At 43.6% G+C, this 20,115-nt stretch overlaps 2 protein-coding genes across 2 annotated transcripts in view; one reads left to right on the top strand and one right to left on the bottom strand.

Moving 5' to 3' along the window:
- The window catches only part of Wdr76 (WD repeat domain 76), a 39,576-nt gene extending 37,279 nt beyond the window's left edge, over positions 1–2,297 (bottom strand). The window contains exon 1 of the mRNA XM_076568610.1: positions 2,138–2,297. The gene's annotated coding sequence lies outside the window, so the exon portion shown is untranslated. The remainder of the gene's footprint in view (positions 1–2,137) is intronic.
- On the top strand, positions 820–18,625 carry Mfap1 (microfibril associated protein 1). The gene is made up of 10 exons (XM_006994064.4): positions 820–931; positions 2,315–2,525; positions 5,339–5,558; positions 9,146–9,275; positions 9,624–9,811; positions 12,762–12,870; positions 12,960–13,120; positions 14,946–15,105; positions 17,825–17,914; positions 18,002–18,625. Exons 2-10 carry the CDS (start codon positions 2,447–2,449, stop codon positions 18,182–18,184), a joined length of 1,320 nt encoding a protein of 439 aa, XP_006994126.2. The 5' UTR covers positions 820–931; positions 2,315–2,446; the 3' UTR covers positions 18,185–18,625.
- The last annotated feature ends 1,490 nt before the right edge of the window (positions 18,626–20,115 follow it).

Here is a 20,115-nt window from a genome sequence, read left to right as displayed (position 1 = left end):
TCATCCCGAACCTGGGATGTGGAGGCACGTGGATCAGAATTCAAAGTTGTCATTAGCTATAAAGGCAGTTCAAGGGAGGCAACTCTGTCTCAAAATAAGGGAGAAGTAAAGGGGGGAAAAAGTAAGCATTTGTGTTGCTTGTTTCTAATAGTTGATAATGCTGGTTTAAATTGCACATGACGGACTGGCGGTGGTGGCGCACACCTTTGATCCCAGCACTTGGGAGGCAGAGGCAGGCAGATCTCAGTGAGTTCGAGGCCAGCCTGGTCTACAGAGTGAGTTAGTGAGTTCTAGGACAGCCAGGACTGTTACACAGAGAAACCCTGTCTGGGGGGGAAAATTGCACATGACTATCTGTTCACCTGGTTTGGGTTTTTTTGTTTGTTTTATTTTGTTTTGTTTGGGTTTTGGTTTTTTGAGACAGGGTTCTTCTTTGTAACTATGCGCCTTTCCTGAAACTCACTCTATAGCCCAGGCTGACCTTGAACTCACAGAGATCCGCCTGGCTCTGCCTCCCAAGTGCTGGGATGAAAGGCGTGCGCCACCACCGCCCAGCCTGTTCACCTGTTTTTAACTAAAGAAAAACTACAGGTCGACAGTGGTGACAAAGGCCTTGTAATCTATACTCAGCACTGGTGTCACGGAGAAGCTAGCAAGCAGGAATCCAGTCAGTCCTGGGCTAGCAGGACTTTGCCTGGGGGCAGTGTTCTAAGAGGACTTTTAAAAGCCAAAACACAGGCTGGGAATGTAACTCAGCAGAACTGCTAGAACTCGGTAGAACCTAGAATGCACAGAGCCCCTGAATTCTATCCCCAGCACCACATAAAACCAGGCTTGGTGACCCACACCTGTAATCTCAGCTCTAGGCAGGTGAACGAAGGAGGATCAGAATTCAAGGTCATCCTCCATTACTTTGAGAGTTAGAGGCCAGGTGGGGATACATAAGACTATCTCAAGTTAAAAAGAAAGAGAGAGAGAGAGAGAGAGAGAGAGAGAGAGAGAGAGAGAGAGAGAGAGAGAGCCGGGCAGTGGTAACACACACCTTTAATCCCAGCACTCGGGAGGCAGAGCCAGGCAGATATCTGTGAGTTTGAGGCCAGCCTGATCTACAAAGTGAGATCTAAGGCAGGCACCAAAACTACACAAAGAAACCCTGTCTAAAAAAAAAAAAAAAAGAGCTAAAAGGCTCAGAATATGGGCATTACCTAATAAGATCTCCAAACACTGTCTTCCGTAAAGTCAGGACCTTATTAAGCCTTTTCTTCATATTCTCTTGAGTTGCCATGAACCAGAACAACTATCTTCCCATCCACATCCACTCCCTATGGAACTCCCTTCTCCAAGCTAAGCCTCACTGAGAACAGGCAAGTGTTCTACTACTGAACTGCACCTCTAGCTCAGAAACATACATTTCAGAGCTAAAAAGTTCATAATATAAAAATTCTGCGTCCAGCAAAGTGACTCGCCTGTGTGTGGAAACCCAGCTACTCAGGAATCAAGAGGGAAAAACATACAAAAACCAACTAGGAGGCAACACAAACAAACAAACAAACAAACAAAAAACCAACCTGCCTGGGCAATGGAGCAAAACAGTCCCGAAATTAACGGAAGAACAAAGATTTCTGTTTGCGCTCGTCCTTTGAGACCCTTCTAGTGCTAAGGTTTCGTCCTTGTTTCGTTAATTGAAAATCCTCACTACTCAAAGTTTGCCAATTTCCTGTCTTCACCCAGCAAGGGCCCAATTGTAGAAAACAAGTGAAATAATTTGATAATTATATTAGTAGCACCTTCAAGGTCCTCTTTTCACTCTGTAGACCAGGCTAGCCTCAATCTCTCAGAGATCCGCCTGCCTCGGCCTCCCGAGTGCTAGAATTAAGGCGTGTGCTCCAGCCAACAGAGGGTCCCTATAAGGGATTTTTTTCAGGCAGGGTCTCTGATGCCCAGGCTGCCTCCAAGACCCGGTAATCCTGTTTCAGCCTCCCACAGCCTAGGATTACAAACTTGATCCTCATATCCGGCTCACACTCTTTACACTTCGGAGCTTTTAACAACATGCACAAACAGCCCCTCACTATCTGCTCGGTTTCTTCAAAACATAACAAATAAAACCTTTCAGCCGAACCTTCCTGAGCCTTACCAAAACCCCAAGGAAGCAACTGCCCGCCAGAAGGAGCTTCCAAATCTTGAGAGGTGGAAGGCGGGAAACTTGCCTGCGGAGACGCGCAAATTTCAGTCTAGCCCTTTAAGCAGTCCCGCGCTCGGCGTTCCTCCCCAATCCCACAATCCTCTGCTTGTGTACTTCCGGTTCTTCTAGCTCTGCCGGAAGTCGTTTCTGTCAGTCGCGCAGCAGTGTCTGGCGGAGCGAGTTGGGAAACGGTGTTGTGTTCCTTGGACTTCGTTGCCGGGATTTAATCAAATTTTGGGGATCGTCACCGCAGCCATCACCATGTCGGTCCCAAGCGCACTCATGAAGCAGCCGCCCATTCAGTCTACGGCTGGGGCCGTCCCAGTTCGCAATGAGAAAGGTACTGGCTCCCCTCCCCTCCAGGCTGATCTGACCCTTTCAGCCTCAGTATCCCTCAAACCTGCCTTAGGTCGGCCATATCAGCCCTCATGACCCTGAAGACTTAGCCTCCGTTTCTTCCTCTGTCCCACCTAAATTCTCACCCCGTCGTGTAGCCTAGAGATTGGAGGATGTGGGGTCGACTTAGTGAGATCCTCTCTCAAAGTATAAAGGAGGCTGGAGAGGTGGCTCAGCGGTTAAGAGCACCTTCTGCTTGTCCAGACGACCCGAGTTCAGTTACCAGCACCCACATCAGGCGACTCAACAACCACCTGTAACCCCAAATCCAGAGAGATCTGACACCTCTGGCCTCTGCCGGCGCCCGCACATATCCACACACAGCATCGTTAAAAATAGGGCTACAGAGATGGCTCAGCCGTTAAAGCGAAACTCAACAACCAAAACAGTAACAAAAAATATAAGGAAAACGCGAGCTGAGGTCTTTGTGTGTATATCCAAAGCTACCTTTGATTTGCCCAGTTTGATGATAAGGGTTTCCTCATGTTATGAAATAATTTGATTTATTATTATTCTCTTTCTAGTCTCTGGAATTGTTTGTTTTGTTTATTTTCATGTATATGAATGTTTTGCTTGCGTGTATATATGCCACCATGTGGCATTCAGTACCCAGAGAGGCCAGATGAGAGCATGGGATCCTCTGGAACTGGAGTATCCAACTGTTACAGGCTGCATGTAAATGCTGGGAAATGAATCCAGGTCCCCTGCATGAGCAGCAGGTACTCGAAGCTGCTGAGCCATCCCTTCAGCTCCAACTTGTTGGTGTTTTAGAAGAGATATATGGCTCAGCATAAGAACTAGAGGAAAAGAAGGTAGAAATTGATAAAAATTAGAATATTGTTATGAGCAGGGTGGTGGTGGTGGTGGTGGTGCTGCTGCTGCTGCTGCTGCTGCACGCCTTTAATCCCAGCACTTGGGAGGCAGAGCCAGGCTGATCTCTGTGAGTTTGAGGCCTGGGCTACCAAGTGAGTTCCAGGAAAGGCGCCACAGCTACACAGAGAAACCCTGTCTCTCGAAAGACCAAAAAAAAAAAGGGGGGGGGGGTTGGGGATTTAGCTTAGTGGTAGAGCACTTGCTAGCACAAGAAAAAAAAGAAAAGGAAAAAAAAAGAATATTGTTATGTTGTAAAGGCTATCATAACATCTCAGTGGGAGGAGCTAGGGAGATAGATTTGCTTACTGTGCCAGAGTTCAGACCCCTAGCATCCATGTAAAAGCAACACAAGCTTATAACCCCTTGTAGTGAGAAGAGAAGAGAGGCAGGGTCTTTTAGGCTTGATGGCCAGCTAGTGTAGCTGAAACAGCAAACATCAAGTTCAGTGAGAGACTGTTTCAGGAGGAAAAAAAAAGGCTGAGTGTGATATCATACACTTTTAAGCACAGCATTCAGTAGGCAGAGGCAGACAGATCTCTGTAAGTTTGAGGCAAGCCTGTTCTACTTACCCAGTTCCCCATCAGCCAGGTCTGCATAGAGAAACCCTGTCTCTGAAAAAAAGGTGTTTGGGCTGGAGATTGGCTCAGTGTTTAAGAGTACTTGTTGCTCTTACAGAGGACTGTGTGGCTCAGTCATCCATAGCTCTTATTCCATGGATTCTGAAGCCCTCTTCTGACTTCTTCAAGCACCAAGCATGCACATAACATGCATTTATACATGCTTCCAAAACAGTCAGACATATAATAAATCTTTTTAAATTTTGGTTTACAAATAAGGTGGAAAAGGATAAAGGCACCTGAGTCACCTTCTAGCCCCTCTGCATCTGTATACATGTGCGTACACCACTCACACACACAAAGAAATCTCAGAGAGGTCTTTAAAAAAAAATGTGTGAGTGAGTTGGGCAGTAGTGGTGCAGGCCTTTAATCCCAGCAGAGGGAGCAGAGGCAGGTGAATCTCTGAGTTCAAGGCCAGCCTGGTCTACAGAGTGAGTTCCAGGACAGCCAGGGCTACACAGAGAAACCCTTTCTCCCAAAACAGCAACAACAAAACACACACACACAAAATGTGTGTGAGTGATATTGTTTTATGTTTCCACTTAAATTACTCTTGCTAATGTACTGGGCACTGTTACTAAGAATTTGTTTAATAAGAGTGCATTTGTTACTTTTCTATTGTTGTGATAAAACACATGACCAAGGCAATTTATAAAAGAGTTTATTTGGGCTTATGATTTTAGAGGATTAAAGTTCATGGAGGCAGAGCAAGGCGTGGCAGCAGAAACAGAAAGCTGAGGCCTCATGCTTGAACTGCAAGCACGAAACAGAGGGGGGGGGGACGAATACACAGGCACTGCTGTAGGACTGGTGCATGGCTTTGGAACCTCAAAGCTCACCCCTCGTGACATACTTCCTGTAACGAGGCTACTCCTCCTAAACCTGCTCAAACAGCACCACCAACTGGGAGCCAGGGGTCCAGACATCTGAGCCTGTGGGGGACATTCTCATTCAGGTCACCACTGAGGGCTGAGATGACAAAGCTTGAATTTGTAGGGGGATTTTTATGCCGTTTCGATGCTCACAGTCCCCTGCTTCATTGTCCCCAGGGTACCTCTTGATGTCTTGAGTTGGTATTCAGAGATGCCTTCTCAAGACATAGTCTTTATAGGAAAGCACTGATAGACAAATATGTAGTTGGATAATAGCTGCCGTATCCTCTTTAGACTCTGGTCCATTGGGAACTCTGGGTTCTATGTGCAAAGGCCAAGGGTTGAAGGGAATTGGGAAAGAGGTTACTGAAATATAAATTATCTTTCTTGTTCAGGTGAGATTTCAATGGAAAAAGTGAAGGTAAAACGTTATGTGTCTGGAAAGAGACCAGATTATGCCCCTATGGAGTCCTCAGATGAAGAGGATGAAGAATTTCAGTTCATTAAGAAAGCTAAGGAACAAGAAGCAGAACCTGAGGAGCAGGAAGAGGATTCATCCAGTGACCCCCGACTTCGGCGTTTACAGAACCGCATTAGTGAAGATGTGGAAGAGAGGTAATAACTAAGTTATGTTTTCCTGGACTGAGACCTCTCATGGAGATGACAGCCAATGCTGTGCTTACTGTGTGCCGTCTACTGTTCCACATAAGTTACACTTGCTACTTCTTACAATCTGTAGAACATCTTATAAGATCAATACTACATACCTGTATTACAGGTGAGGAACCAAGGCAGCAAAGGGTTAGGGAAGTGGCCTGACCAAAGTTACATAGCCAAGAAATGGCAGCTTCAGGAAACAGCTCTGTACTCGTAGGCCTAATCACTAATTAGCTTCTAAAAATAATAGAAAACAAACAAATAAACAAGAAAAGATAATAGAAAACAGCATTTGTTGGTCTGTGGCAGGAAGTCTTTTTACTATAAAATTATGTCATAAAATTTGAGAAACTGATTTTATCCATATAGTTTTTTGTTTGGTTTGGTTTATTTCTTTGTTTTTCAAAACAATGTTTTTTTGTTTGTTTGTTTGTTTGTTTGTTTGTTTGTTTGTTTCAAAACAAGGTTTTTCTGTGTAGCCCTGACCATCCTGGAACTCACTCTGTAGATGAGACTGGCCCTGAACTCAGAGATTCGCCTGCTTCTGCCTCCCAAGTCCTGGATTAAAGGCGAGCGACACCACCGCCCCGACATACAGTTGTTTCTTGTTGTGTTGTAGCCCAGAATGGCCTAGGTTGGCAGTGATCTCCTGTCTGTCTTCTCAGTACTGACATGACAGGTGTGAGCCACTACCCCTTGCCCTTCTACTTGCTCCAATGACCAGTAAGTAAAAATGACAAGTAGGAGGAAAGACATGGTGTGGTGTGTGGGCTCGTGTTGCAAAGAGAAACTTCCAGTTAGAAATCAGAGCAGGCAAGATATCCTGAGCTTTCACAGTTCATAATGTTTCAATTTGGGGGCATGGCAGGGTGTCTCAGTGTGTACAATTGTTTGTCATGTAGGCCTGACAACCTGAGTTCCATCATCCTGAAACAGACTCCCAAAATTTGTCCTCTGATTTCCACAAACATGCTGTGGTGCATGCGTATCTGCATTCATTCTTAAACTATCTGTCTCTATCTGTGTCTCTTATTTCTGATACATCATGAGCACTCACAATAATAAAAATAAAATTTAAAATTTTTAAATAAAAATTTTTTACAGACAATATGAGTCAAAACAGTTCCAGTTATTTATTTGCTTATTTATTTGTGTATTTGCCTTTGAGTTTTTAAGAATCTTATGTGGCCCAGGCTGGCCTTGAATTCAATGTCATCAGCTTCTAAGCCTCCTGCCTTCACCTCCAAAGTCCTGAGCATATACTCCATGCCTAGCCATTTATTTTATTAAATAGATAGATCCAAGTAACTTAAGTGTTTATGTCCTAACGACTAAACCACTTGAAAATTGTATGTCTACAAGAGAAAAAAATGTTTTACTTCATTCTTAACAAAACCAGTTCCTTACTAGTAACTCATTAGAAACTGCTGGATACTGCCAACTTCTCAACCTTGGAGTCAGCCTGTTCCTATCCACTTTCATGTTTAATTGCCGTGTATCACAGCAGCCACCAATCCCAGTTTCACAAAAATACTGTGCTGCTGGGAAGAATGTAATATGACCTAATAAAACTGTGAGCTACTTGTCATTTAAAAGATCCCTAGTGTGCCCCAAGATACTGCCTAAACCAGTGTTTTAGGCCCAATTTAACTATGCTCTGATACTCTGTTGTAGTTTATTGGGTTGTATGTATAATTTTTAAATTTTTTTGAAATTAAAATATAATTACATCATTGCCCCCTAACCTCTCTCCAGCACTCCCTTTACTGTCTCAAATTCATGGCCTCTTTTTCTTTCTTTGTTTGTTGTTGTTGTTTTTCTCTGTGTGTAGCCCTGGCTGTCCTGGAACTCCCTGTGTAGACCAGGCTGACCTCGAACTTCTGCCTCTACCTCCCAAGTACTGGGATTAAAGGCATGCGCCACCACCCTTCAGCCGCCCTCTTTTTCTTAAGCTGTTGATTCACATACACACACCTACCTAAATATATAAATTCAACCTGCTCAGTCTATTTAATGTTCCTTGTGTATATATGATTTCAGGGCCATTGGTACAGTAGAGTATATAACCAATTGGAGGCAGGGACTTTTCCCTGGGGAAACCTGTTTCTTCTACTCAGCATTCCTTAGTTGCCTGGAGTTCTTTGAATGGGGCTGGGGCCCTGTGAGACTTCCACCTTCTAAGTTAGTATGTCTATTGGTTTAGTCCTTGTTCAGGTCTTTTTTAGGCAGCCATATAGCTAAGAATTCATGGGTCTATAGCTTCCCTGAATTTTCTAGGACATACACTTTCACAGCAGACTTTCTGGTTGTCTGGCTCTTAAACTCTTTCTGCTCTCTCTTCTGTGATATTTCCCAAGCCTCAGGTGCAGGAGTTATGTTTTAGAAATTATTAATTGGGACTGGGTACCACATGATCACTTGTTCTTTGAATTTTGATTGGGTGTGGTTTTCTGTAATGGTTTTCTTCTGTTGCTAAAAAGATCTCAGTATAAATATTTAGAATGCAGTAGGAATTAAGCTGGTTTCGTAAAGTGGCAGTTATAGGTCCTCCTCCAAAATCCCTGGTCTCAGTAGCTGTGGGTAGTTGGCCAGGTTTCCAATATCAGGCATGTTTCCCTCTTGCTAAACAAGTCTTAAGTCCAATTAGAGAGCTCTTAGTTACCACCAAGATAGGTGCGTCATTACTGCACCCATAAGGGTGCCGTGCCATGCTGGTAGTTATTGTAGTTCAGAGGTGTCATAGCTGGGTAGGGCTTTTGGTTGCCTCCCTCCCTTTGGAAACTTGCATGGTGCCTTCTGGTACCCTGAAAACTAGTCCTCAGGGAGGGGGCATCCAGATCAGATACAGCTTGGATTCTCGATACCCTGTGTCCACAGTGCATGGTATCTTAGGCAATAATCACTTGCCTTCAAGCTCTGGGAGGCTACCAAGAGCAACAGTGATGGCCTATAATGTTTTGGGCCATCCCTGACCAACAATTTGAAAGGTGGCTTCTCGTGCCTGGTATTAGGGCTTTTATTTAAATTATGTAGGTATGTATATACACATAGTCTTATACGTGTTATGTCTAACTTTAGATAAATAGCAGTATGATTCTTTATGACTTTTTCAGACATTCTTACTGTTAACTGTTTCAGTTTCTTGAATCAGAACTTTAGTTTTTCCATCTTAAGACTTCAATATTAGGCAGGCAGATCTCTCTAAGTTCAAGGCCAGGCTGGTCTACAGATCATGTTTGAGGTCAGCCAGGACTACACAGGGAGAACAAGAAAATTCAATATTGCTCTGTGTGGTGACTCATGCCTGTTATTCCAGCACTAGAGAGGCCAAAGCGGAAGGATAGCCATATTTTAACTACATAGCAGGTTGCAGGCCAGCCTGGGCTAAAGAGTAAAACTCTTGGAGAGAGGGAAAGGGAGAGAAGCAGGGAGAAAAAGAAGAAAGGAAGCAAATGCAATTTCAGGACACTGCAGCCGAGCAAATGTAGTTGGTGTTTCCCTTCTCTTTTTGATACTAATAGTACACTTGGAATTCCACTTTTCAGATTGGCTCGACACCGGAAAATAGTGGAACCTGAAGTGGTAGGAGAAAGTGACTCAGAAGTAGAAGGAGATGCTTGGCGCATGGAACGGGAAGATAGCAGTGAAGAAGAGGAGGAGGAAATCGATGATGAGGTAAGAAGGAAAACGTGGAATTTCCCTCCCAGGGTACAAGAAAAAGTTGGGACCAGTGCTCATTTATATATAAGGCTATAAAGGCACAAGATTTGCTACTTTTAGCTGAACTCTGATTGTGATTCCTGTTTATTGGGGATAAGACTGAAAATGAAACCATGCAGAATTATGCCTACTCCTGTCAGAGTTTCTTGAACCTGTTGAAGACAGAAGTCAAAGCTATGCAAGGGGCTCAGTAGTAGGACTTGGACGTGGTGTACACAAAGCCCTGGGTTCGGGCCTCAGCACCACAAAGCAGGCGTGGAGCACAGGCATTTGAATAACTGGCTAAAGTATGTGCCTTGATAGGAAATAGAGCGGCGCCGCGGCATGATGCGTCAGCGAGCTCAGGAGAGGAAAAATGAGGAGCTGGAAGTCATGGAAGTGGAAGATGAAGGACGCTCTGGGGAGGAGTCGGAGTCGGAGTCTGAGTATGAGGAGTACACAGACAGTGAGGACGAGATGGAGCCTCGACTTAAGCCTGTCTTCATTCGAAAGTGAGTGCCCGCCAGACCTGCCAAGCCAGGCCTGGATTCCAGCTACTTGGTAGGCTGAAGTAGGAGGATTGCTAGTTCAAGGCCAGCCTAAGCTACAAAATTAGTTAGTTCAAGACAAGCATGGACAATTTAAGAAAACCCTCTAATTCTCAAAAGAGACTAGGGATATCAGTCAATGATAAATGCTTGCTTAGTATGCACAGGGGCCTAGGTTCAATCCCCAGCAGAGGAAGAGGGGGAAAATAGTCAAACCAGGACAGAATCCACATGGTTAAGTTCTAGGTCTGACAATAAAAGTCTCTGTATCCCACATTGTCCTGCAGTGGAAGTCTTCTTCCCAGTGCCCTAGCCCTGTAGCAAAGATGCTGAGAAGTAGCGGGGTGTTAGCAGATCTGACTAAAGGATTTGTTTTTAACTAAGTCTCTGTCATTCTGTTTTATCAGTGAAGACTCGGGAGACAGATGCTTAGGTGAAAACCTGCTAACTCAGAGAGGCAGAGAAAGCACCCAGCTGCTTCTTCCTCTGCTTTCTCCTATCCCATCTGAAACACAAAGCCCTCCAACTGGATGTCCCTCCCTTCTGCTTCCTGTGTGCCTCTCTGTCTCTCTGTCTCTCTCTCTCTCTCTCTCTCTCTGGTTACTTCCAGTCAGCTGGTTGCTTGTTCCAACTCTTGACCTGTGGTTGATTTAAATAACGTAATCTTGGGGTTTACAGTTCAAAAAACCACAACATAATGGTAATCTGAGTGTGTGTGTTTGTGCTTTGAGATGCTCTTGCTGTGTAGCCTAAAGTTGTCTGAGATTCACTATGAGGTCTAGACTGGTCTCAGACTTGTGGTCCTCTTGCCTCAGCATCTGAAGTGCAGGGCTTACAAACATGTGTCTTGCTAATCAATTTTTGTTGAGGTTTTTTGTTTTGTTTTAGTGATACTAGAGATGAACCCCATGCATGTGCTAGGAAAGTGCTTTAACACATTGCCAGGGAAAATCATGTTTTAAACACAAAATTAAGCTTATAAAGCAAATTTCTCTTTCTTTCCTAGTGTTTAGGAATCCTGCTATTTACAGTCAACCCAGCAGAATCCTTGTTAAATAGTCAGTTATCAATAATGAAGGGAATTTTGGTGCTGTAAAGTCCTAAGATGAAGCTAGACACTGTGGCGCACACCAGTAATCCACATAATTGAGAAGTGGTAGATAGAAATACTATTAACCAGCCGGGTGGTGGTGGCACACGCCTTTAATCCCAGCACTCTGGAGGCAGAGGCAGGCAGATCTCTGTGAGTTTGAGGCCAGCCTGGGCTACTAAGTGAGTTCCAGGAAAGGCGCAAAGCTACACAGGGAAACCCTGTATCGAAAAACCAAAAAGAAAAAAAGAAAAAAAAGAAAAGAAATACTATTAACCATCCAGTGTTCAGGGCCAGCCTGAGTACATAACAAAGTTCAAGGCCTGCCTTGGTGGATGAGAAGATGACTCAGTAAAATGCCTATGTGAGGCCTGTGTGGGCTATATGAGACCCTGTCTCAAAACAACAAAAAGACCTAGAGTGAACTGGTGACACAACCCTGTAGTCCCAGCTGTTCAAGAGGCTGAGAGAAGAGGATATAAGTTCAAGGCCAGGTTGGACAATATAGTGCCATCTTGTGTCAAAAATAAAAACAGTGGTTCAGTGGGTAAAGGTACTTGATACCAAGCCTGATGCCTAAGTTTCATCTCCATATGGTAAAGAAGAAAACCAATTCCCAAAAGTTGTCCTCTGATCTTCACCATCATGTATACATATCATACCCTCCTATACATAATACACTCAAAATAATAATATGGAGAGATGGCTCAGAGACTGATAGTTCTTGTTACTCTTCCAAAAGACCTGGCTTCAATACCCAAGAGCCATACAGTGGTTCATAACTGTGTGTGACTCCAGCTTCATGAAATTCAATGTTCTCTTCTGTCCTCCGTGGTTACCAGGCATGCACTCAGTGTACAGACATATATGTAGGCAAGACATCCAAACACATGAAATTTTTAAAAGATTTTGTTGGGGGAGGGGGGTTGAGATAGGGTTTCTCCATGTAGTCCTGGCTGTCCTGGAACTCAACTACATAGACCAGGCTGGCCTTGAAGGTTTATTTATTTTTTGTGATAATAATAATAAAAGGAAAAGAAAAGAGCAGAGGATATGACTAAGTAGTAGAGCCTTTGTCTCGTGTACCAAATCCAGGGTTCAAATCCCATTACCAGGAGAGGGGAAAGAAATCAGGCTATATTTAGGGCTAGAGATAACAGCTCAGTTGGTAGACAACTTACCTAGCTAGGCATTGTGGTAATCGTTTTTAATCCTAACATTCTGGGAGGCTGAGGCTGGATGATTGCCATGAGTTTGAGGCTAACTAACAATCCATAAAAGTCTTGTCAAACAAACAAGATGCTTAGAAATATGGCTTAGCAGTTAAGATCTCTAGTTAGTTGTCTTCCCGGAGCACCCAGGTTCAATTCCCAACACCCACATGGTAACTAATAACCATCTGTAACTCCAGTTCCAGAGCATCCAGCACCCCTCTTCTAGCCTTTGTAGGTATTAAAAAAAGAACTGGGCACGGTAGTGCTGCACCTTTAATGCCTATGCTTGGGAGGCAGAGGTAGGTGGATCTCTTGAGTTCCAGGCCTCCCTGGTCTACACAGGGAGTTCCAGGACGGTCAGGGCTATGTAGCAAGACTTTGTCTCAAAAAAGTGAAATAAAAATGAAAAAAAATTAAATTTAAGGAAAGTTCTAAAAGACCAGGAATATAACATGTCTTGCACACACTAAAGTCTTGCTCAGTCTTGGTACTGGGGGAAGAAATAGAGCTGAGATACTTCCTAGTTTGGGCTTTGTCTGACTTGGACTAGACAGAGGGACACAGGTCCACTCTAGGGACGTTGGGTGGTTAATAGTCCTCTGTGACACAGGAAGGACCGGGTGACAGTTCAAGAGCGAGAAGCTGAGGCGCTGAAACAGAAGGAGCTGGAGCAGGAAGCAAAGCGCATGGCTGAGGAGCGGCGCAAGTACACACTGAAGGTGAGGGGTGGCCGTGGACCAGTGCAGGGTCCGGGCAGTCAGGTTACAGGGGGGTGGGGTTCAGTAGCTGCATTGTTTGCCTTATCCAGATTGTGGAAGAAGAGACCAAGAAAGAGCTGGAGGAGAACAAGCGGTCTCTCGCCGCACTGGACGCACTCAACACTGATGACGAAAATGATGAGGAGGAGTACGAGGCATGGAAAGTCCGAGAGCTCAGAAGAATCAAGAGGGACAGAGAAGACCGAGAAGCGTGAGTGATGGGAAGGCCACTGAAGCCTCAAATGGCACTGGTTTGTCTGTGAACAAATATCACTCTGTTCTCCTGTTGTGACTCAGAATGGAGTCGCTTGAAACAACAGTACTGTGTTTTTCTCAGTTGTGGGGTTGACCAAGCCCTTCCTCTCATAGTCTCCGTGGACTCACCTGTACGATGATGCCTCCCCCTGTAGGACTGATGGGCCAGAACGTCCAGAAGCCCTTCTCTGGCGTGTCTGACCACCGGTGCTGGCGTTCAGGCTAGATGCCTCATTTCTTAGTCCTGCACCTCCAGGCAGGGTGGAAACTGGCAAGGTCTCCTGAGGTGTAGGTTCCAGAGCTCATATGTCACTTCTGTACTATTTTTATGATTCAGATGGAGCCACAGAGCAGCCCAGGGGCAGAGAAGCAGATTCCACCTCTAAGAGTGCAGAGCAGCAAGCTCCTTCCTTGAAAAGCAGTTCATTTCTGAACTGCAAAGCCACCACTGCAGAACTGTCTTTATTTTGTAGTTTCTGATGTTCTTATATTGGGCTCTTTGTTTTTTGTTGTTTACTTTGAGGCAGGGTCCTCGGCTGACCTAGAACTCACTATGTAGTCCAAACTGCCTCAAACTCATAGAGATCCACTTGTCTCTGCCTCCTGAGTACTAGGCTTAAAGGTGTGCGCCATCATGCCAGACTTTTGTGGGGTTATTTTTAAGATTTTTTTATGTATTTTATGTGCATGAATGCTCTGTCTTCATGTACACCAGAAGAAGGCATCAGATGCTATTACAGATAGTTGTGAACTACTATGTGAAATAATGGGTATTGAACTCAGGTTAAATGCTCTTAACCGCTGAGCTATCTCTCCAGCATGAGATTTTTTTATGTGTATAAGTGTGTGGATGTGTGTGGATATGTATCTGTGTGAGTGTTGGTGCCTGTGGAACCCAGAGCAGGGGGTAGGCATCACGTCCCTATAGCTACAGTTGAGTTATTTTTCTGTTTTTTAAGACAGTGTTGTATGTAGTTAATGGTGACCTTGAGCTTCTCCTTTGCCTGCCTCCTGAGTGCTGGTTTAAGCATGTGGCCTAATGCCCAGTTTCTGTGACGCTAGAGATAGGAATCAGGCTTCACGCACCCTATGTAAGCATTGTACCACCAAGTCACATCTCCAACCCTCCTTTTAGATTTTAATGTTAAAATTATATATATACACGTGTATTTTTCTGAGAAAGAGGATATGACCTCCCTTTCTCCCCAGAATAAGATTTAAAACCCACTATACTTCATATTGTTAATCCATAATTTGTGACATGTGATTATGGATTACAGTATGCTTATGAAGGATTATGAGCAAAGTCTTGCTAGTTATTTTTTATTTGTTCTAATTTTGTTTTAAAAGCTAAGGTATTTGAGGGAAAGACAGAATTGGGGTTGTAAAATCAAGCATTAACAATATGTCTGAACCTCAGAAAGGCTAGACTCTACTTTAGGATGTTTACAGTCCTATTCTGGCAAACACAATAATGAAGACAAACTCGTGTTTTTGTTTATTGGACTCCTGATCTTGACTTCTAACAAGCAGTAATCAGAACTAGAGATGTAGCTGGGTGTAGCAGCATGGGTCTGTCTATAGTACTAGCATTTGGAAGATAAGGCATGAGGTTGAAAGTTCCAGACCAACTATATAGCAGACCTGCTGTGAATGAATGAGTGAGTGAATGAATGAAGTGTGAAAAGGTGAATAATGGCTGAAAGAAGATGGAACCATTATCTTCAGGTATTTGGGCTTTCTGAATTTGGAAAATACTAATACTTTTGCTCTCTCGATAGGCTTGAAAAGGAGAAGGCAGAGATTGAACGCATGCGAAACCTGACTGAGGAAGAAAGGCGGGCTGAACTTCGGGCAAACGGCAAAGTCATTACCAACAAAGCTGTTAAGGGCAAATACAAGTTTTTACAAAAGTATTATCACCGGGGTGCCTTCTTCATGGTAAGTGTGAGGGGAATCACAAAACTGGGCAGCAGGGATAACTACCAGGCATGTCCAACATTTTGACATTGTCATCTGCACATTAAACCAGGCCAATAAGGTACTCAAAAAGAAGTGTCATTAAGTACATAAGATGGGTTGGGCAATGGTGGTGCATGCCTTTAATCCCAGCACTCAGGAGGCAGAGGCAGGAGGATCTCTGAGTTCGAGGCCAGCCTGGTCTATAGAGTGAGATCCAGGACAGCCAGGGCTACACAGAGAAACCCTGTCCCAAAAAAACAAAAAAAAGGGGGGCGGGGCCTCAGAAAGAGATGATGAGAAATGAGGCTATGATCTATATATTCCACTAATTAGGTTCTCGAACCCCCTAGAAATTATTTCATAGCCAGTTGTGGTGGCCTACACTGGTAGGATTTGCTGAAGGAGGTGGAGGCAGGAGGATCACAAGTTTGAGGCCATCCTGGGCTACACATTTCAAAAGAAAAAAAAAAAGGAAAAGAAATCATTTCATAGCCAAATGAATTTATTTTATATGAAAACCACACTCTCTGGGGTTGGGGATTTAGCTCAGTGTTAGAACACTTGCCTAGCAAGTGCAAGGCCCCGGGTTCGGTCCTCAGCTCTGAAAAAAAAAAAAAAGAAGAAGAAGAAGAAAACCACACTCTCCTCATTGGGATAAAGAGTAAAATTAAATAACTTGTGAAGTTAAATGAATTTTGGAAAGAGAAAAGTAATAATTCAAAAACTGTTAAGCTAGGCCAGGCATGGTAGTGAATGCTTTTAATCCCAGCACTCAGGAGGCAGAAGCAGGTGGATTTCTGAGTTTGAGGCCAGCCTGGTCTACACAGTGAGTTGTAGGACAACCAGAGCTACATAGTGAGACCCTGTCTCAAACAAACAAAACCTATTAAATTGTGCTACATTTACATTGAAGGAAAACAATGTTCAGAGCTATGTTACAGTTGCAGGTCTTGGAGGATCAAGTGTTAGAGGCTACTTAAATCCAGTGGTGCCTGTTTATAACCTCAGCTACTCAGTGAACCAAGGCAGAAAGATAGCAGCTTCCAGGCCTGCTTAGGATACAACTAGAGAATAATGTGCGGCTAACAGAGCAGTGTGAAAGTACTATAAAGACTTTGAAAAGGCAGATGGTACATGTCCTAGGAGATTGAAAAGGGAGCATGGAACTAGATTACAGTTTATTGGCAGAGTTCTTGTGTAGACTGTACAAATATTTGATCCCTAGTACCACAAAGAAGAAAAGATTTTTCCAGACAAGGTGGGGCATACCTGTAATCCCAGCACTTAGAAGGCAGAAAACGGAATTGGGAGTCCAAGGTCATATATCGGGTTCCACTAAACCCTAGGCTACATGAGGTCCTCCCTTTCTTCCTTCTTTCCTTCCTTCCTTGCTTTTTCTCTTCTCTTCCCTCCCTCCTTATCTCCCTCCTTTCTTTTCTTTTCTTTTTCTTTTCTTTTCTTTTGAGATAGGATCTCACTGTGTAACTGGCTAACTTTGAACTTGTTACATGGACCAGGCCACTCTTGAGCAATTAGAGATCCACCTGCCTCTACCTTTGCCTCTACTGGGATTTAAGGCATGCGCAACCACATCAGGCAAAAGATCCTGCCTTTAAGCAAAAAAAAAAAAAAAAAAAAAAAAAAAGAGCACAGAAGGCTGCACACACCTGTAATCAGCACTCCAGGTGCCTGTAGAAAGAACACACATTTCAAGTGAGAGTGGACCATAGAACAACAATGCCCTATCTTGGAAAAATCCAGGAAAAAGAAGAGAATCAATGACACATGTTTTAGTAACATTAATGTGGTGGCTTCTACAATGCAGGGGCTGGAGAGATGGGCTTAGTGGTTCAACACTGGCTAGTCTTCCAGAGGAGCCACGTTTGATTCCTAGCATCCACAATCCACATGGCCCTTCTCAACTCAAGTGTAATTCTAGTTCCAGGGGGTCCCACACCCTCTTCTGAGCTCAACAGATACCAGGCACACACGTGGTACACAGACATATATACATGCACTCATACACATAAAGTAATTTTTTAAGTTTTTTAAGAAAAGGGGCTGGAGAGATGGCTCAGCTTTTAAGAGCACTGACTGCTCTTCCGGAGGACCTGGGTTCAATTCCCAGCATCCACATGGCAGCTCACAACTGTATAACTCCAGTTCCAGGGAATCGGACATGCAGGCAAAACACCAATGCACATGAAATAAAAATAAATATTAAAAAAATTAATAATAATAAAAGGATTCTACAGCCCAAGTGAATAGTTCATAGGATGTAATAAATGAATAAACAGGAGATACTCAAATTTTGAAGATAACTGAGAGAATGATGTTCCTACTTATAAAAAAATTAAAATCAGGAAAGGAATCTGACCTGGGAACAGTAGGAATGATTTTTACTCATTATATTTCAGGTTCTAATACAATGTCCAAGTAAAGGTGCACATACAAAAGGATTGGGAGATTTAGGAGGCTTGCAGTGCTAAAACCGCATGAAATGCATAGTGAATGCAGGGAACAGAACAGACTTTTAGTAAGCATAACAGTTTGTGGAAACACTGTCTCCCCACACAGATGCCATCTCTTAAAGAAAGGCTCACTACTACTTTGCTTCCTCTGTTGTTATGTTTAATAAACTTGTGGCTTGCATATGTGGAGAGTAAAAACCACAGACTGATAAGATTCTTTTCCACAGGATGAGGATGAAGAGGTCTACAAGAGAGATTTTAGTGCACCTACTCTTGAGGACCATTTCAACAAAACCATTCTTCCAAAAGTCATGCAGGTATGGGGATTCTCGCTAACAGAAAACAGACTGGGAGCTGAGCGTGGGATGTTTGTTTGGTGTTGTAATCATCCGTCCTTCTTTCAGGTCAAGAATTTTGGACGGTCCGGTCGTACCAAGTACACCCACCTTGTGGATCAAGATACCACTTCCTTTGACTCTGCATGGGGCCAAGAGAGTGCCCAGAACACAAAGTTCTTTAAACAGAAGGCAGCTGGGGTACGTGATGTATTTGAGCGACCATCTGCTAAGAAGAGGAAAACCACCTAGACTTCAACTGCTTATTCCAACGTGGGACACAAGGGGAGCTGGTCCTCAATTTTCATTAACCATCATTTACATAGTTCTTGTATAGAGCCTTCTGGACTTACTGCCATAACTTGTGTTTGAAGGTGCTTTGTAAGAGGTTTGGACTCATACTGAGAAACCTACAGAAAAGCACTAACCAGGTAGATTAGAGGCTTCCCACTTAAAACTGTTTCTGAGAAATCTTAGGTTTCTCTACCATGGCTTCCCATATTGACTTGGGACTGTTCTGAGCTTGTTTTTCCAGCACCTTAGCCTGGATCAGATGTATGGGCATGTGAGTGGATGGTGCATTACTTCTACCTTAGGGTTAGAAGTAGGATATCAGGACATCTAAGCTCAATCCAACCTGTTTTTTGCATTTGGGGTGTTGAATCTACTTTTCTAAGTAAACATTTTTTTTGATCTGTGTGTGTGTGTGTGTGTGTGTGTGTGTGTGTGTGTGTGAGAGAGAGAGAGAGAGAGAGAGAGAGAGAGAGAGAGAGAACCAGAGAGAGAGAGAGAACCAGAGAGAGAGAGAGAGTGTGTGTGTGTGTGAGAGAGAGAGAGAGAACCAGAGAGAGAGAGAGAGAGAGAGAGAGAGAGAGAGAGAGAGAGAGAGAGAGAGAGAGAGAGCCACACACCAGAAATATTTTTACCATAATATTGGAAACAAAATGTATGATCTAACAACTTTTTTTCTTCTTTATTTTACATACCAACCAGTTTCCCCTCCATCCTCTCCTCCCATCCTCTCCCGCTAATCTGACAACTCTTAAGCCACTTACAAACTTAAAAGAGGCTAAGTGTGGTGGCCCATGCCTTTAGTCCCAGCACTCAAAGGTAGAGACCCATACAGATCTCTTGTTCAAGGCCAGCCAGAGCTACATAATGGTCTCAAAAAGAAAAAAAAAAATCTAATAACTAAAATATAACTAGGCATGGTGGCATACACACACACAGTTAAATCAAGAGTTCAGTCATCCAAGCAGGGCATGGTGGTGCATGCCTTTAATCTCAGTACTCCAAAGGCAAGGATAGATCTCTGAGTTTGAAACCAGCCTGGTCTACAGACTGAGTTCCAGAACAGACAGGGCTACACAGAGAAACCCTGTCTTGAAAAAAAAGAGTTCAGTCATCCTAAACTATATAATTCAAGGCTTATCTGAACTGTATGAGACTCTGTCTCAAAATAAAAAAAAAAAAACTTTAAAAAAAGTAAATGAACAAATAGCAGAGAAATGGGCAAAGGTCTTTTTTCTCCTCCATAGTAGAATTTGAACCAAGGGCCTAGTGTATGCTAGCCAAGTGTTCTGTCATTTTGCCATATCCCTCATCCTTGTGTGTGTGTGTGTGTGTGTGTGTGTGTGTGTGTGTGTGTGTGTGTGTGTGTGTTTTAAAAGGATCTCACATGCGGGGCGGTGGTGGCGCACAACTTTAATCCTAGCACTCGGGAGGCAGAGTCAGGCGGATCTCTGTGAGTTCAAGGCCAACCTGGTCTCCAAAGCGAGTTCCAGGAAAGGCACAAAGCTACACAGAGAAAACCTGTCTCTAAAAACCAAAAAAAAAAAAAAAAAAAAAAAAACGGGGGTGGGGGGTGTGTCTCACTAAACTACTCAGGCAGGCCTTGAACTTGAGATCCTGGGCCTGTAAGATGTTTCACTGGTAGAAAACCCAGTATGGCAACCAGCAAGCTGTCGTCTGTCTTCCATGCATTCACCATGGAAGATATGTATTTGTGTGCACACGAGATGTAATGAAGAAAAAAAAAAAAAGCTAGGCATAGTACATGCCTATATTCTCAGTACTTGGGAAACAAGGCAGGTAGGCTAGCAGATCTCTTGAGTTGAAAGTCAGTTCCCGAGTTACCCTGTCTCCAAAAAAAAAAAAAAGAGAGAGGGAGAATGTAATGAATT

This window comes from Peromyscus maniculatus, chromosome 4, assembly GCF_049852395.1.
Source record: "Peromyscus maniculatus bairdii isolate BWxNUB_F1_BW_parent chromosome 4, HU_Pman_BW_mat_3.1, whole genome shotgun sequence".
Lineage (NCBI taxonomy): Eukaryota > Metazoa > Chordata > Mammalia > Rodentia > Cricetidae > Peromyscus > Peromyscus maniculatus.
Note: the sequence above shows the minus strand (reverse complement) of the source record. Positions and strands in the feature narration are given on the sequence as shown.